This window comes from Scyliorhinus canicula, chromosome 1, assembly GCF_902713615.1.
Source record: "Scyliorhinus canicula chromosome 1, sScyCan1.1, whole genome shotgun sequence".
Classification (NCBI taxonomy): Eukaryota; Metazoa; Chordata; class Chondrichthyes; order Carcharhiniformes; family Scyliorhinidae; genus Scyliorhinus; species Scyliorhinus canicula.
In genome coordinates this window covers 76044238-76059973 of record NC_052146.1, presented here as the reverse complement: position 1 = coordinate 76059973, position 15736 = coordinate 76044238, and the positions used below count along the sequence as shown (strand labels likewise).

The window sequence follows — 15736 nt, the reverse complement described above, 5'->3', positions numbered from 1 at the left end:
GGGCGTGGCACCTCCTCAAACCACAGCTGGCGTGGCACCTCCTCAAACCACAGCCAGGGCCCTGCACCACCTCAAACCACAGCCAGGGCGCGGAGCCTCCTCAAACCACAGCCAGGACGCTGCACCTCCTCAAACCACAGCCAGGGTGCTGCACCTCCTCAAACCACAGCCAGGGCGTGGCACCTCCTCAAACCACAGCCAGGGCGCTGCACCTCCTCAAAGCACAGCCAGGGCGTGGCACCTCCTCAAACCACAGCCAGGGCGTGGCACCTCCTCAAACCACAGCCAGGGCGCTGCACCTCCTCAAACCACAGCCAGGGCGCGGCACCTCCTCAAACCACAGCCAGGGCGCTGCACCTCCTCAAACCACAGCCAGGGCGCGGAGCCTCCTCAAACCACAGCCAGGGCGCTGCACCTCCTCAAACCACAGCCAGGACGCGGCACCTCCTCAAACCACAGCCAGGGCGCGGAGCCTCCTCAAACCACAGCCAGGGCGCGGCACCTCCTCAAACCACAGCCAGGGCGTGGCACCTCCTCAAACCACAGCCAGGGCGCTGCACCTCCTCAAACCACAGCCAGGACGCGGCACCTCCTCAAACCACAGCCAGGGCGCGGAGCCTCCTCAAACCACAGCCAGGGCGCGGAGCCTCCTCAAACCACAGCCAGGGCGCGGAGCCTCCTCAAACCACAGCCAGGGCGCGGAGCCTCCTCAAACCACAGCCGGGGCGCTGCACCTCCTCAAACCACAGCCAGGGCGCTGCACCTCCTCAAACCACAGCCAGGACGCTGCACCTCCTCAAACCACAGCCAGGGCGCGGAGCCTCCTCAAACCACAGCCGGGGCGCTGCACCTCCTCAAACCACAGCTGGGGCGCTGCACCTCCTCAAACCACAGCCAGGGCGCGGCACCTCCTCAAACCACAGCCAGGGTGCTGCACCTCCTCAAACCACAGCCAGGGCGCTGCACCTCCTCAACCCACAGCCAGGGCGCTGCACCTCCTCAAACCACAGCCAGGGTGCTGCACCTCCTCAAACCACAGCCAGGGTGCTGCACCTCCTCAAACCACAGCCAGGGCGCTGCACCTCCTCAAACCACAGCTAGGGCGTGGCACCTCCTCAAACCACAGCCAGGGTGCTGCACCTCCTCAAACCACAGCCAGGGCGCGGAGCCTCCTCAAACCACAGCCAGGACGCGGCACCTCCTCAAACCACAGCCAGGGCGCGGAGCCTCCTCAAACCACAGCCAGGGCGCGGCACCTCCTCAAACCACAGCCAGGACGCGGAGCCTCCTCAAACCACAGCCAGGGCGCGGAGCCTCCTCAAACCACAGCCAGGGCGCTGCACCTCCTCAAACCACAGCCAGGGCGTGGCACCTCCTCAAACCACAGCCAGGGCGTGGCACCTCAAACCACAGCCAGGGCGCTGCACCTCCTCAAACCACAGCCAGGGCGCGGAGCCTCCTCAAACCACAGCCAGGGCGCGGAGCCTCCTCAAACCACAGCCAGGGCGTGGCACCTCCTCAAACCACAGCTGGCGTGGCACCTCCTCAAACCACAGCCAGGGCGCGGCACCTCCTCAAACCACAGCCAGGGCGCGGAGCCTCAAACCACAGCCAGGGCGTGGCACCTCCTCAAACCACAGCCAGGGCGCTGCACCTCCTCAAACCACAGCCAGGGTGCGGCACCTCCTCAAACCACAGCCAGGGTGCGGCACCTCCTCAAACCACAGCCAGGGCGCGACGCCTCCTCAAACCACAGCCAGGGTGCTGCACCTCCTCAAACCACAGCCAGGGCGCGGAGCCTCGTCAAACCACAGCCGGGGCGCTGCACCTCCTCAAACCACAGCCAGGGCGCGGAGCCGCCTCAAACCACAGCCAGGGCGCTGCACCTCCTCAAACCACAGCCAGGGTGCGGCACCTCCTCAAACCACAGCCAGGGCGCTGCACCTCCTCAAACCACAGCAGCCAGGGCGTGGCACCTCCTCAAACCACAGCCAGGGCGTGGCACCTCAAACAACCGCCAGGGCGCTGCACCTCCTCAAACCACAGCCAGGGCGCTGCACCTCCTCAAACCACAGCCAGGGCGCTGCACCTCCTCAAACCACAGCCAGGGCGCTGCACCTCCTCAAACCACAGCCAGGGTGCTGCACCTCCTCAAACCACAGCCAGGGTGCTGCACCTCCTCAAACCACAGCCAGGGTGCTGCACCTCCTCAAACCACAGCCAGGGCGCTGCACCTCCTCAAACCACAGCCAGGGCGCTGCACCTCCTCAAACCACAGCCAGGGCGCGGAGCCTCCTCAAACCACAGCCAGGGCGCTGCACCTCCTCAAACCACAGCCAGGGCGCTGCACCTCCTCAAACCACAGCCAGGGCGCGGAGCCTCCTCAAACCACAGCCAGGGCGCTGCACCTCCTCAAACCACAGCCAGGGTGCGGAGCCTCCTCAAACCACAGCCAGGGCGCGGAGCCTCCTCAAACCACAGCCAGGGCGCTGCACCTCCTCAAACCACAGCCAGGGCGCGGAGCCTCCTCAAACCACAGCCAGGGCGCTGCACCTCCTCAAACCACAGCCAGGGCGCGGAGCCTCCTCAAACCACAGCCAGGGTGCTGCACCTCCTCAAACCACAGCCAGGGCGCGGAGCCTCCTCTAACCACAGCCAGGGCGCGGAGCCTCCTCAAACCACAGCCAGGGTGCGGAGCCTCCTCAAACCACAGCCAGGGCCCTGCACCACCTCAAACCACAGCCAGGGCGCGGAGCCTCCTCAAACCACAGCCAGGACGCTGCACCTCCTCAAACCACAGCCAGGGCGCTGCACCTCCTCAAACCACAGCCAGGGCGCGGCACCTCCTCAAACCACAGCCAGGGCGCGGAGCCTCCTCAAACCACAGCCAGGACGCTGCACCTCCTCAAACCACAGCCAGGGCGCGGAGCCTCCTCAAACCACAGCCAGGACGCTGCACCTCCTCAAACCACAGCCAGGGCGCTGCACCTCCTCAAACCACAGCCAGGGCGCTGCACCTCCTCAAAGCACAGCCAGGGCGCTGCACCTCCTCAAACCACAGCCAGGGCGCGGCACCTCCTCAAACCACAGCCAGGGCGCTGCACCTCCTCAAACCACAGCCAGGGTGCGGAGCCTCCTCAAACCACAGCCAGGGCGCTGCACCTCCTCAAACCACAGCCAGGGCGCGGAGCCTCCTCAAACCACAGCCAGGGCGCGGAGCCTCCTCAAACCACAGCCAGGGCGCTGCACCTCCTCAAACCACAGCCAGGGCGCTGCACCTCCTCAAACCACAGCCAGGGCGCGGAGCCTCCTCAAACCACAGCCAGGGCGTGGCACCGCCTCAAACCACAGCCAGGACGCTGCACCTCCTCAAACCACAGCCAGGACGCTGCACCTCCTCAAACCACAGCCAGGGCGCTGCACCTCCTCAAACCATAGCCAGGCCCTGCACCTCCTCAAACCACAGCCAGGGCGCTGCACCTCCTCAAACCACAGCCAGGGCGCTGCACCTCCTCAAACCACAGCCAGGGCGCTGCACCTCCTCAAACCACAGCCAGGGCGCGGAGCCTCCTCAAACCACAGCCAGGGCGCTGCACCTCCTCAAACCACAGCCAGGGCGCTGCACCTCCTCAAACCACAGCCGGGGCACGGCACCTCCTCAAACCACAGCCAGGGCACTGCACCTCCTCAAACCACAGCCAGGGCGCTGCACCTCCTCAAACCACAGCCAGGGCGCTGCACCTCCTCAAACCACAGCCAGGGCGTGGCACCTCCTCAAACCACAGCCAGGGCGCGGAGCCTCCTCAAACCACAGCCAGGGCGCGGAGCCTCCTCAAACCACAGCCAGGGCGCGGAGCCTCCTCAAACCACAGCCAGGGCGCGGCACCTCCTCAAACCACAGCCAGGGCGCTGCACCTCCTCAAACCACAGCCGGGGCGCGGCACCTCCTCAAACCACAGCCAGGGTGCTGCACCTCCTCAAACCACAGCCAGGGCGTGGCACCTCCTCAAACCACAGCCAGGGTGCTGCACCTCCTCAAACCACAGCCAGGGTGCTGCACCTCCTCAAACCACAGCCAGGGCGCGGAGCCTCCTCAAACCACAGCCAGGGCGTGGCACCGCCTCAAACCACAGCCAGGGTGCTGTACCTCCTCAAACCACAGCCAGGGTGCTGCACCTCCTCAAACCACAGCCAGGACGCGGCACCTCCTCAAACCACAGCCAGGGCGCGGAGCCTCCTCAAACCACAGCCAGGGCGCGGAGCCTCCTCAAACCACAGCCGGGGCGCTGCACCTCCTCAAACCACAGCCAGGGCGCTGCACCTCCTCAAACCACAGCCGGGGCGCTGCACCTCCTCAAACCACAGCCAGGGCGTGGCACCGCCTCAAACCACAGCCAGGGCGCTGCACCTCCTCAAACCACAGCCAGGGTGCTGCACCTCCTCAAACCACAGCCAGGGTGCTGCACCTCCTCAAACCACAGCCAGGGCGCTGCACCTCCTCAAACCACAGCCAGGGCGCGGCACCGCCTCAAACCACAGCCAGGGCGTGGCACCTCCTCAAACCACAGCCAGGGCGCGGCACCTCCTCAAACCACAGCCAGGGCGCTGACCTCCTCAAACCACAGCCAGGGCGCGGAGCCTCCTCAAATCACAGCCAGGGCGCGGCACCTCCTCAAACCACAGCCAGGGCGTGGCACCTCCTCAAACCACAGCCAGGGCGCGGAGTCGCCTCAAACCACAGCCAGGGTGCTGCACCTCCTCAAACCACAGCCAGGGCGCGGAGCCTCCTCAAACCACAGCCAGGGCGCTGCACCTCCTCAAACCACAGCCAGGGCGCTGCACCTCCTCAAACCACAGCCAGGGCGCTGCACCTCCTCAAACCACAGCCAGGGCGCGGCACCGCCTCAAACCACAGCCAGGGCGCTGCACCTCCTCAAACCACAGCCAGGGCGCGGAGCCTCCTCAAATCACAGCCAGGGCGCGGCACCTCCTCAAACCACAGCCAGGGCGTGGCACCTCCTCAAACCACAGCCAGGGCGCGGAGCCGCCTCAAACCACAGCCAGGGCGCTGCACCTCCTCAAACCACAGCCAGGGCGCGGCACCTCCTCAAACCACAGCCAGGGCGCGGCACCTCCTCAAACCACAGCCAGGGCGCTGCACCTCCTCAAACCACAGCCAGGGCGCTGCACCTCCTCAAACCACAGCCAGGGCGCGGCACCGCCTCAAACCACAGCCAGGGCGCTGCACCTCCTCAAACCACAGCCAGGGCGCGGGGCCTCCTCAAATCACAGCCAGGGCGCGGCACCTCCTCAAACCACAGCCAGGGCGTGGCACCTCCTCAAACCACAGCCAGGGCGCGGAGCCGCCTCAAACCACAGCCAAGGCGCTGCACCTCCTCAAACCACAGCCAGGGCGCGGCACCTTCTCAAACCACAGCCAGGGCGCGGAGCCTCCTCAAACCACAGCCAGGGCGCGGAGCCTCCTCAAATCACAGTCAGGGCGCGGAGCCTCCTCAAATCACAGCCAAAATGATGAAAAGCTAAATAAAAACCCGATGCAGCTCTAACTGGGGTGCAATCCTCAATCGTAGTGAGGACTTAACTAACCTTATCATCCAACTCCACCCCCACCGTCCACCCAGCACCCCGCTCTGGCTCCACTCAACTTCATTATGAGCGAGATACGGGCATCAAAAAGGCACTACCCGCCTATAAACGTAAGGATTATAACACAATGACAAAAGGAGTAAAACAGACTCAATTTGATTAATGCCATAACAGAATAACAGACGACACTCATCCTTGTGCTCTCACCTCACACCCCCTTGCAAGATAAAAGACAGCAATAAACAACATAATCATAAATCCAGAATTTTAGAAGAAGTACACGATAATGTCACCACCTATGATGTTTGAGAAGGCCGACGGCAAAACAAGATCAATAAACACTCCTCAGGATCTCAAGGTTTCCAATGAACGAAGCACCATCACTTCCATCATGCTGCCGCTCTGACGCTCCAGCAATCCACAGCCTAGGCGCTGGCTGGGGGGGAATGACTTGACCAATCTCTCACAGCGAGCACGTAAAGGTCTGCACCACAATGCTACCGGGTATGGTGACCCTCGGGTTATATTTGGGGCTGGTTTAGCTCACTGGGCTAAATCGCTGGCTTTTAAAGCAGACCAAGCAGGCCAGCAGCACGGTTCGATTCCCGTACCAGCCTCCCCGGACAGGTGCCGGAATGTGGCGACTAGGGGCTTTTCACAGTAACTTCATTGAAGCCTACTCGTGACAATAAGCGATTTTCATTTCATTTCAGAACATCCTCATCCAGAACAACATTCTCAATGGAGGCCACCACCTGGATGCACATTGCCCAGGTGAAAGTCTGCTCACCAGCGTCACTGCAGGCTGGGCCCATCGCGGTTAAACGAGGATTCCCTAGGATTTATCTCAGCTCCTCTTTGCAAAACACCAAGCAGGATCCTTCAGGGACATAGCGCAAGACAGATATCCCAGGAAAAGACAAATATGAAACATGCACTTGGTTAAAATAAAGGATGTCAAGGTGAGCAGAACCAGAGCTCGCGAATGGAGCTGCTCCCGTGCTCACAGCACCTGACCCCATCAAAGTGTTTCCTGTTATAATAAAACTGGACAAATCTGGTGTAGTAACACATTCTCCCAAGTTTGGTGCTAACTGTTACATACATTTCTCTCTCTCTCTCCCCCCCCCCCCCCCCTATCAGGGTAATGAGCTTTCACTAGGATGGTCACTGACCTGAAATGTAAATATTTCTCTCTGCACAGTATTGCCTGTGTTTATATCAGATTTCCAGCGATGGCAGTATTTTGCTCTCACCCTGATACACTGGGGGCTGATGCGATGCACGGTAGTTTTCAGCAGAACAAAAATACCCTCAAATGAAACTGCATTTGCACCAAAGCTGGAGTCGGCATGCATCGCACCTTCGCATCTACTCAAATTGTAGAAAACCTGTTAACCAGGCTTGGAACAAAAACTAGCACTCGTTTTACCTTTACTCAGGTAGAACATTATTGCATCAGGCGGCCCCTCGGCACCTACCAGCTCAGACAGCAGAACGCTGGCAGGAATAGGGGTGGAGGGAGGGCGGAAGATCAGTCTGCCCTCGTGCAACATACACTCATTCGCCCCAGCAGGAGGCGCTCGACAATCAGGAGCAGGAAGCCCTGCGTCAGAGCACAGAGGCACACTGCATCATCTGCGCCTTAGCAGACAAGTTCTCTTCAGAAAAACAACCCTGGTTTCTGCAGCCACAGTCTCGTTTGTGGACCAAAGTGAATTATCCTTCAGGCAATTCAAGTAAATGTAACCAAAGGAGAATTAGAACAGGTTTGTGTAACCTGGCTTGGGTTTTCTTTGGTAAAATCTTCAGAATTGGAAAACTGGAAAGATGCTACCAAGTTCTTACCACACAATGAGAGTTACTGACAGGACGCGCCTGTGGTTTTAGCTTTCTACGGAAGAATTCACTGAGGTTTCGGTAATGCTGTAAATCTTCCACTGCTGCTTCCTTCATATTAACTCCGAACGTCCATATGTACAGATTATAGACTGGCTTCCGCATCCAGGTGGGCAGCTCCACCTGATTCAGGCGACCCCATGCACGAGACAGCAGTCGAGTGGGAATAGTTTTATACAAGCCAACCTGCAAGAGCCAGAAGAACAACATTTAAATGCCAGACACCAGCAAGGCTGCTGCTTTGAGCTCAGAACTGATTTTGATATGCAAAAAACCACATGGGAAAATGGTATAGCGGCTGTTAAACATTTTACAGGACATAATGAGGCTTGAAACACACATTTAAAAGGACAGAGAAACTTGCGCCGGACTGCCTTATGAATCATTAAAGGAATAATTTACTTGTAAACGGACACACATTCTTCAACTGTCACAAAGTCTTGCAGCCCTATTTTTCACATAATTTAAAATGCTCAAAATCATTATTAGCAACAACAGTACCATGATTTTTTTAATTAATTGAAACACGTTAAAGTTCAAAACCTGCAAAAATCTTACGAAGCAGCACTCCACTTTTTCACACTACTGCATTTTCGGATGTAACAAGAGCAAACTCCCAGGGAGCTGCTTGGAGCAGTTAGCTGCCTTAGAAAAAATTTACTGAATTCTCACTTCCCCAGACACCATGACTGCCCAGCAACAGCCTCAGCGAAGCGGAACTGCTCAAACCCCACTCCCTTGGTTGGTCTGGTGATGTCAATTACAGGGAAACCAGGCAGCATGGTAGCGTAGTGGTTAGCACTGTTGTCCCACGACGCCAAGGTCCCAGGTTCGATTCCAGCTCTGGATCACTGTCCGTGTGGAGTTTGCACATTCTCCCCGTGTTTGCGTGGGTTTCACCCCCACAACCCAAAGATGTGCAGGTTAGGTCAATTGGCCATGCTAAATTGCCCCTTAATTGGAAAAATTGAATTGGGCACTCTTAAGTTTTAAAAAAATTACAGGGAACCCAAAATGATATGGGACGGTGGGAAGGACTTAGTCGAGCCCACACTTGGGTATATCCATGCCGCAAGGTTGCTTGTTTTACTTCTGGCAGGGGGTAGATGCTGGTTAGTGTCTAACTAAAATTGAAAACAACTGCATCTAATGTTTTATAATTATTGGCCAAAAAAAATTATATAGCACCTTAAACATGCTCAAACATCCCAAGGCGCTTCACAGGTGATGCACAGTAGCAACATTGGACACCACAGACACTGGGAGAGGGAACAAAAGTTCGTCAAAGTAATATGGGGTGTTTTAAGAGAGGTTTTAAGAAGGGGATTCCAGTCCTAGAAAGTCCTAAAATCAGGGTTGTCCCAGATGGTAGAATTGGAGGAGTGCAAAGATCTTAGGATCATAGGGTTGGAGGAGGTTACAGAAATAGGAGATTTAAATCACCAGTGAGATTTGGAATCCTCAATGATGCAGGGCCACAGCCAAGGTAGGTGAGCAAGCATAGGGATGGTGATGGGACACCAGAACTGAGTGCAAGTTAGGATACAACTTGTGCAGGAGCTCAGCTTGTAAATGAGTAGAATCTGGGACGGTGACCAGGGGAGTCTGGGAATAATCTTGTTCACAGGTAACAAAGGCAGGAAGGAGGGTTTAAGCAGCGGAATGAGTTGAAGTAGGGACTGATACAACAAAGAAATATATAATCTTGGCGAGAAAAGAATATGGTTTCAGGAGCCCAGCTCGGAGTTAAATGAGACACAAACATCTTCAAATAGCCTGATCGAGCCCAAGACAGTTGTTGGCTGAGGGGCTAGGGAATGCAGATTGCAGTGAGGACTAAAGTCAATGGCTTTCCTCCTCCCCATTATTAACCGGCATCAATTTCTGCTCAGCCAATACTGGATGCCAGATAAGTGGCGTAACAAATCAGAGGGGACAGAGAGGGAGGCAATTCTGAAAGGAGAGCTGGGTGTTGCCAGCATACATGTGGAATCGGATGTGTTTTCATGTGATGTCGCCATAGGACTGCAGCTAGATGAGAAATAGGAAGGAGGCTGGGAAAGATCCTTGAGGTACTCCAGAGTTAACAGCACAGGAGTGGGAAGAGAAGGAGTAGCAGGAAATTCTCCGACTATAACTGGATAGAAAGGACTGGAACTAGTCCCACACAGCAACACAACGGAGTTGAGGTGTTGCATCAAAGGTCAGGTCAAGAAAGGATAGCGTGTCGTACTCACAAAGAGTATCATTTATGTCTGTTTCAGTGACGGGGCATAGACCCGGTCGGAGGGAACAAAGCATAAATTTGGGAGGCGCATTTACCACGTTCAAGGACTTCAGAGAGGAAAGGGAGGTTGGAGATGAGTGTACAGTGAGGTAGGTTCCTTTGCTTGTTGATGCCCCAAAACCACAGGTACCCAGGCTACAGCCTGTAGGCTCCGTGTACAGACTGAATCCTGGCATTAAACTCTCAAAACTCACTCTCGGTGCTGGGCGGGTTTACATTTTGTACTTCCATTTGTTAGACAAGACCCACTGTTTTAGCACTGCTGCCTCATTGGTGGATAAATCCTAAATCTGAACGCTAAAACCCATTAGTATCAGCATTGAGGGATACAAACCAATTAATGAGAACTTTATACGTGGCCCCAGGGTTCCACAGTGCACACTTTGTGATCGAGGAAGAATGATTGATCACTCCTTCCTACGAACAGCAAATTACTACTTCTTCTCCATCCTTGTACCAATCATTTTCTGTTCAAGGGCTATGTTTCTTCACTCTGTAAAACCCACCATTCTCAGCGAGTGTCCATGGTGGTCAGATCGAAAACTGGGAACTACCAGTGTCCAATTTCTACACGTCTTCAGGGTTAGTTCAAATGTTTTGCTGCATCGGCACAAGGTCTACCATTTGCCAAGAAGGCTCAATAACCCAAATGACACCGTCTAAAGAAATCTACTAGGGCATGGCATGGTGATGGGCATTGCTCCTTTTGTCACAGTCCCATTTACAAATGGTTGCAACTGCCTCCTTCTGGTACATCATGACAAAACAGGCTACCCAGCCCGGTAACCCTCACCCCACCCCCGGAATCGCCGGAAGCATATTTGCCCACCCTGTTGTGAAATCCAATCTTTTCCATCCGACAAAAGCAATCTTGACGGTTTCTGCCTCAAACTCTAACCTTAGAGGTGAATTCCGCAATCCTCAACTCACCATTTCTCTTGGCCTCTGTCCTAAGTTTCCAACATTTCATCCCCTATTGAACCCGGGTTCAATTCTGGCCTTGTGTCACTGTCTGCGTGAAGTTTGTACGTTCTCCCAGTGTCTGCGTGGGTTTCCTCCGGCTTCTCCCACAGTGCAAAGATGTGCAGGTTAAGTGGATTGGCTATGCTAAATTGCCCCTTAGTGCCCAGGGATGTGCAGGTTAGGTTATGGGGTTACAGGGATAGAGGGGGTTGGACGGGAGAGTGTAAATGGGTAGTTCATTCAAAGGGTCAGTGCAGACTCGATGGGCTGAATGGCCTTCTTCTGCACTGTAGGGATTCTATTGCTCCTTGACCACTGAAAACAGTCCAACTTCCATCTAGCTGTCTCATCCTTCCTCAATTTCAAACGCCATCAGGTTGCTGTAAACTGCGTCAGAATCGACAGAGTCGGGTGTTTGGGATGGGTACTGAGCGTGGTGCTACCTTCATTAAAAAGAGTTCTAAGACTTCAGCCACTGCATGTTCAGGGGTGATTCTAACTGTGAAGTTGTAGGTTCCAACACAGGGACTCCTCAAAAATCAGCCACTCTACACCAGATTGATTGAAGCTGGTGTGTGGCAGAGCCTGTGGGGAACAAGGTGGGCATGTCACGTCACTTAGATTGAGCCAGCATCAGATAACATATTGAAACGGAATGGCCCGCACTTGTTGAAGGTTGGGATAAAATGGTTGTAGCCGAGTGCCAGGAGCTGCCAAACAAATGGACATATGGTGCCATCATCCCTTTTGAAATCGGCACCGACCTGTAGATGATCAACTTCTAGAAAACCTTAATAGGGCAAATAGCATCACGGAGAGCTGAAAATAACAACGCTTTCCTGAATGTGTACAGACAAAGTGTCTGCTCATCAAAGATGAAAGAGCCAAAAAACAAAGCCTGACACTCAAACGGAGAACGAACACCAGACAAAAATGACAGCAGAAAGTGAGGAATTCCTCAAATAAAATAAATTCCCAACGTATTCCCAGCTCCCAATTCAGCGATTCCGGATTGTAATAGTGCCTGTATGCAACGGCACCCTCTCCACACTAACCCCAACTGAATTTGACTGCTGGTTTCCTCAACAATACTACAGACTCCAATAATGGAACAAGGGCCCTTTTAAAAAATTGACAAGAGGTAGTGTTCCTAATCCCTCGAGGAAAATAATGCTCAACAACGTTTTGCTTATTCAAGTCTAACTAAAAGGAGATTTTTTTTTAAGCTGAGTTTTCAAACCTTACCTTCCATTCATACAGAATTCTAACATAGGAAACAAGCCCAAAGGCACTTCATACAAGCATAACTAATTTGAGTTGACACTGAAAAGACGAAAGCTTGGTCAATACAGCAGATTCGAAGCAGGGTTATAAAGTTGGAGACAGGCTGGGTGGTTTAAGGGAGGGAGTTCCTGAACTCTGACCCCACAGCTGGAATAACACTGGCACCGGGGCATTGTACATGAAACAATAGGTCTACATCCTTCAAATTCATTGCGCACCATGTTTCACCAGCTGAGCATTAAGGACAGCGCAAAAACAGAGATCTACTTTTTTTCAATATAAACTTTAAAGTCGCAGAAGTGCTCCAATTCAGATCTTTCAAAAGATAAATAAAACCATCATGGGTCTTGACTTGAGTCAGGCACATTACCCCAGCAACAGAGCTTGATGAGCTCGATGGGAACCAAGTCTGTTTAACATTCTAGTTAAGTTTATGTTGCTAGTGCTGACAGTGAGTAACTGTGTGCCTGAGCGGAGCCGAGCCAAGAATGCGGCATTGGCGTACAGTCAGTATTGCCATGCCTGCACAATGTAATGCTCTAAACTGCACTGCACAGTTCTTTAGAAAGAGAAAATGGCCTGATCGCAGTTTAAACCTAGCCACAGCTCCCAACCAATGGCTTTGCTTGCTTTGTTTTGGCTTATAATGCGTGTATGCACATCTATTTGGAGCAGAAAAGGCTAAATGATGGAAATGTTGAACCTCCCACTGGAGAAGATGTGATCTCACTGCTCGCTAATGGCCACTCCAATAATGCACTCACTGAATAGCAATCAAAGCTTAAATCCCACAGAGGTGCAAATTTCTAATTAACAAAATTCCTCGTCTGCAACGTGGTGACAGACCCTTACAAGGAAGCAGGCTGCCAAGTTAATGTAACTGAATGACGCCAGTCAGAAACAGCAATTTACATACATTGAGTCTTTAAAAGTGGTGAAAAGTCCTGAAGGGCCGTACAATCAGACATTTTGCGAGAGGTTAGGATGGAAATCGATTTTAAGGGATGCCCCAGTGGAGGAGAAAAAAGTGGAGAGGTTTGAGAGAATTACAAAGTCAGCTGGTGGTATGGCTGGGGTGGTGAGGGAAGGGACAAAGCCAGAGTTGGAGAATGCAATTATAGCCACGTACACAGACACTCACTTTATGCAAGCTTATCTTAACATACAGCTACCTAATTACCAACTTTGGGCCAAATAACATAAACAGAACAATCAGAAGTAACGTTTGAAACAGCATAAATCTCGGTACATAACTATACAGCAAGGGAACAAACACATGGCAAGTTAAACAGTAGACAGACTCCGCAGCCTGGTATTCACACTCCCGTGCCACAACCCCAAACCCAGAAATACCACACACTTACCCTGCTTGTTGGCCGCCATCCTACTTTAGTAAGAGGCTTAAGGACACTAAATGGCAGGAAGAAATAGAGAAAAGACAGAGGCCAGGAACGGAGCTTGAGTGCAGGTTTGGACATACAGCTCAGCTGGCCTAACCGGCGTCGCAATGCCAGCTGGGGGAAATGTAACCTGTGGAATTATACATATACAGCTGGTCAGCCAATACAACAGCCCCAAACATAACGCAACAACCCCAAATATAACTTCAGCATCAAAATCCGCTCTGCTCAGGGCTTGATGTTAGCTGGCCTGAATGGTGAGATTCATACACACACTACTTTGTTGTTTCATGTTTATCTTTAATTTTCTTTTACCCTCACCAGACTTTTAAAAGAAACCTACATTTGTGCCAACTCGGAACATGGAAGATGACAGCACCCAGGTGAAGTGGTGTAATTGAAATTTAAACGCCACGGAGTGAGAAACTTCCATCAATCCAAGCCAATTCTTAACAGGGTCTTCTAAATTTCTGAGGTAGGGAAATTATGTGTACTTCAGATTAACTGTCGGACTGTGGTACCAACACAGTGAAAATGGCTCTCATTTTCCAGTTTAAAATCTGTTTCATTGAAAGCTTCCGATATTCCTGTAGCATTGCCACCTGATCAGTTCTCACAACTCCGTTTATTTAATTTCTCTTGCTGCACTTACTCAAACTGCTCCTTGCCAACCCCGTTCTGTGAAGATTTATTTGGTAGCTGGAAGCAAGGGACAGGGTGGGATGCCAAGGATTGTACACAGATGCCATCCCACCACAGTGCCCCCAAAATGGCAGGCTTGGCAAATTAGACCAACATAAATGTTTCTCAAGAGCAAATCGTCAGGACACTGGGGACTGCAAAAGCAATCAGAGACCCTGCAAAGCGAATCTACTGTTTGAGCAGATGATGTGGGTAAACTGACTTTGGTGGTGATTCAGAATTGTTAAGACAATGAACAGCTTTGTCACTGCCAATCTCTGCTAATTACAACAGCACAAGGTCTAGAGTGTTCTACATTGGTATGTGACAGTTACACAGTGGGACAGTTACTTTGGGCATACATTGAGAAGTTAGCCAGGCCTTGCAGAGACAGCAGGAGACTGCCCAATAATGATGTCAAGTGAAAAAAAAGCTTTAGTTCCAAGGAGATTCCAGGAAAATCAGGAAACTTTTTCAATCACAATAGAGATTAAGAGGAGAAGTGCTCAATGCTTTGGTCAAACAAATCAGAAAAAAACTAATCCCTCTGTTTGGCAAGGCAGCACTTTAGTGGAATAGAAGGTTGGCAAAAGAATTGAGAGCTAAAACACATTAGGAATCACTGCCCAGCAACAGCTGGCTCTGTAATACTGGCTTTTACAAAAGGAAGTGGACAAAATTTTCAAAAAATCAGAAAAGGGTAGGGGAAATCAGACTACTGGTCACCTCTCTAAATGAGTTAGCATAGACTTGATGGGCCGATTGACAATCTTCTACCGGCACCATTTCAGCCAATTGTTTTGTAACAAAATTCTGTTAGATTGAACAACATTCAGCAACCATAGAATTAATCTGAATCAGTCTGTGGATCACCCATGATATTTGATTAACTTAGGTGCCAGGTTGGAAGTATGGCTAACTTGGGGAGGCCATGGAGGGGCTGCGGGACCCTGAAACTGTCATGGGGGTGGAAGGCAGTGCCGATAGGATGTAACCATCTTATCCCATTTGATTTAATGCCATGTTGTGAGATCCAGCCACAAAGAGAGCGAGCACAGGCTGCTTCTCAATCACAACATGCCAACAACACCGGTCAACTAGACGGTTGCTTCTGACCCCTGTTGAAGCAGCAGTAAATGAGGAAAAGTCTCAGTAAAACAGGACGGATTGAAGTGATCTACAGTACACGGAAGCTTTTCCTCCCCTTAAGTCACTGACCCGTGTTAAAGTGCAGCTTCATAAGACACTAGATTTGCCTGAGTACTCGCCAAAGCAGATACTCATCACTTGCAAGCTTGCACTGTCTCCCCACAGGGTATACAGCTGTGGTCGGCAGTGCAACCCAGCTCACATCCGTCTTTGCCCTGGGTCACTGTCCGTGTGGTGTTTGCACATTGTCCCCACGTTTGCGTGGGTTTTGACCCTACAATCCAAAGATGTGCAGGGTAGGTGGATTGGCCACACTAAATTGCCCCTCAATTGGAAAAAATGAATTGGGTATTCAAAATTATTATTTTTTAAAAATTGATGGCATAGGTAAAGGTCAAGCACAGGTGGAAATCCAGGATGGTCCACTGCCAGCTGTGATTTGAAGGGAGGCCGTTTGCTAGGAGCG

The 15736-nt window shown here is 52.6% G+C and overlaps 1 protein-coding gene across 7 annotated transcripts in view; it reads right to left on the bottom strand.

Annotated features, from left to right (window-relative positions):
* Nucleotides 1-15736, bottom strand: part of pisd (phosphatidylserine decarboxylase) — a 173850-nt gene that overhangs the window by 13245 nt on the left and 144869 nt on the right. For 5 of the 7 annotated variants that reach the window (XM_038793395.1, XM_038793396.1, XM_038793394.1 and 2 more), the window contains 2 exons: nt 13405-13570; nt 7456-7692 (listed from right to left, as the gene is read on the bottom strand). In XM_038793395.1, the coding sequence (XP_038649323.1) occupies nt 7456-7692; nt 13405-13570 (403 nt within the window). The remainder of the gene's footprint in view (nt 1-7455; nt 7693-13404; nt 13571-15736) is intronic. The other 2 variants (XM_038793397.1, XM_038793400.1) reach the window with 1 other exon arrangement.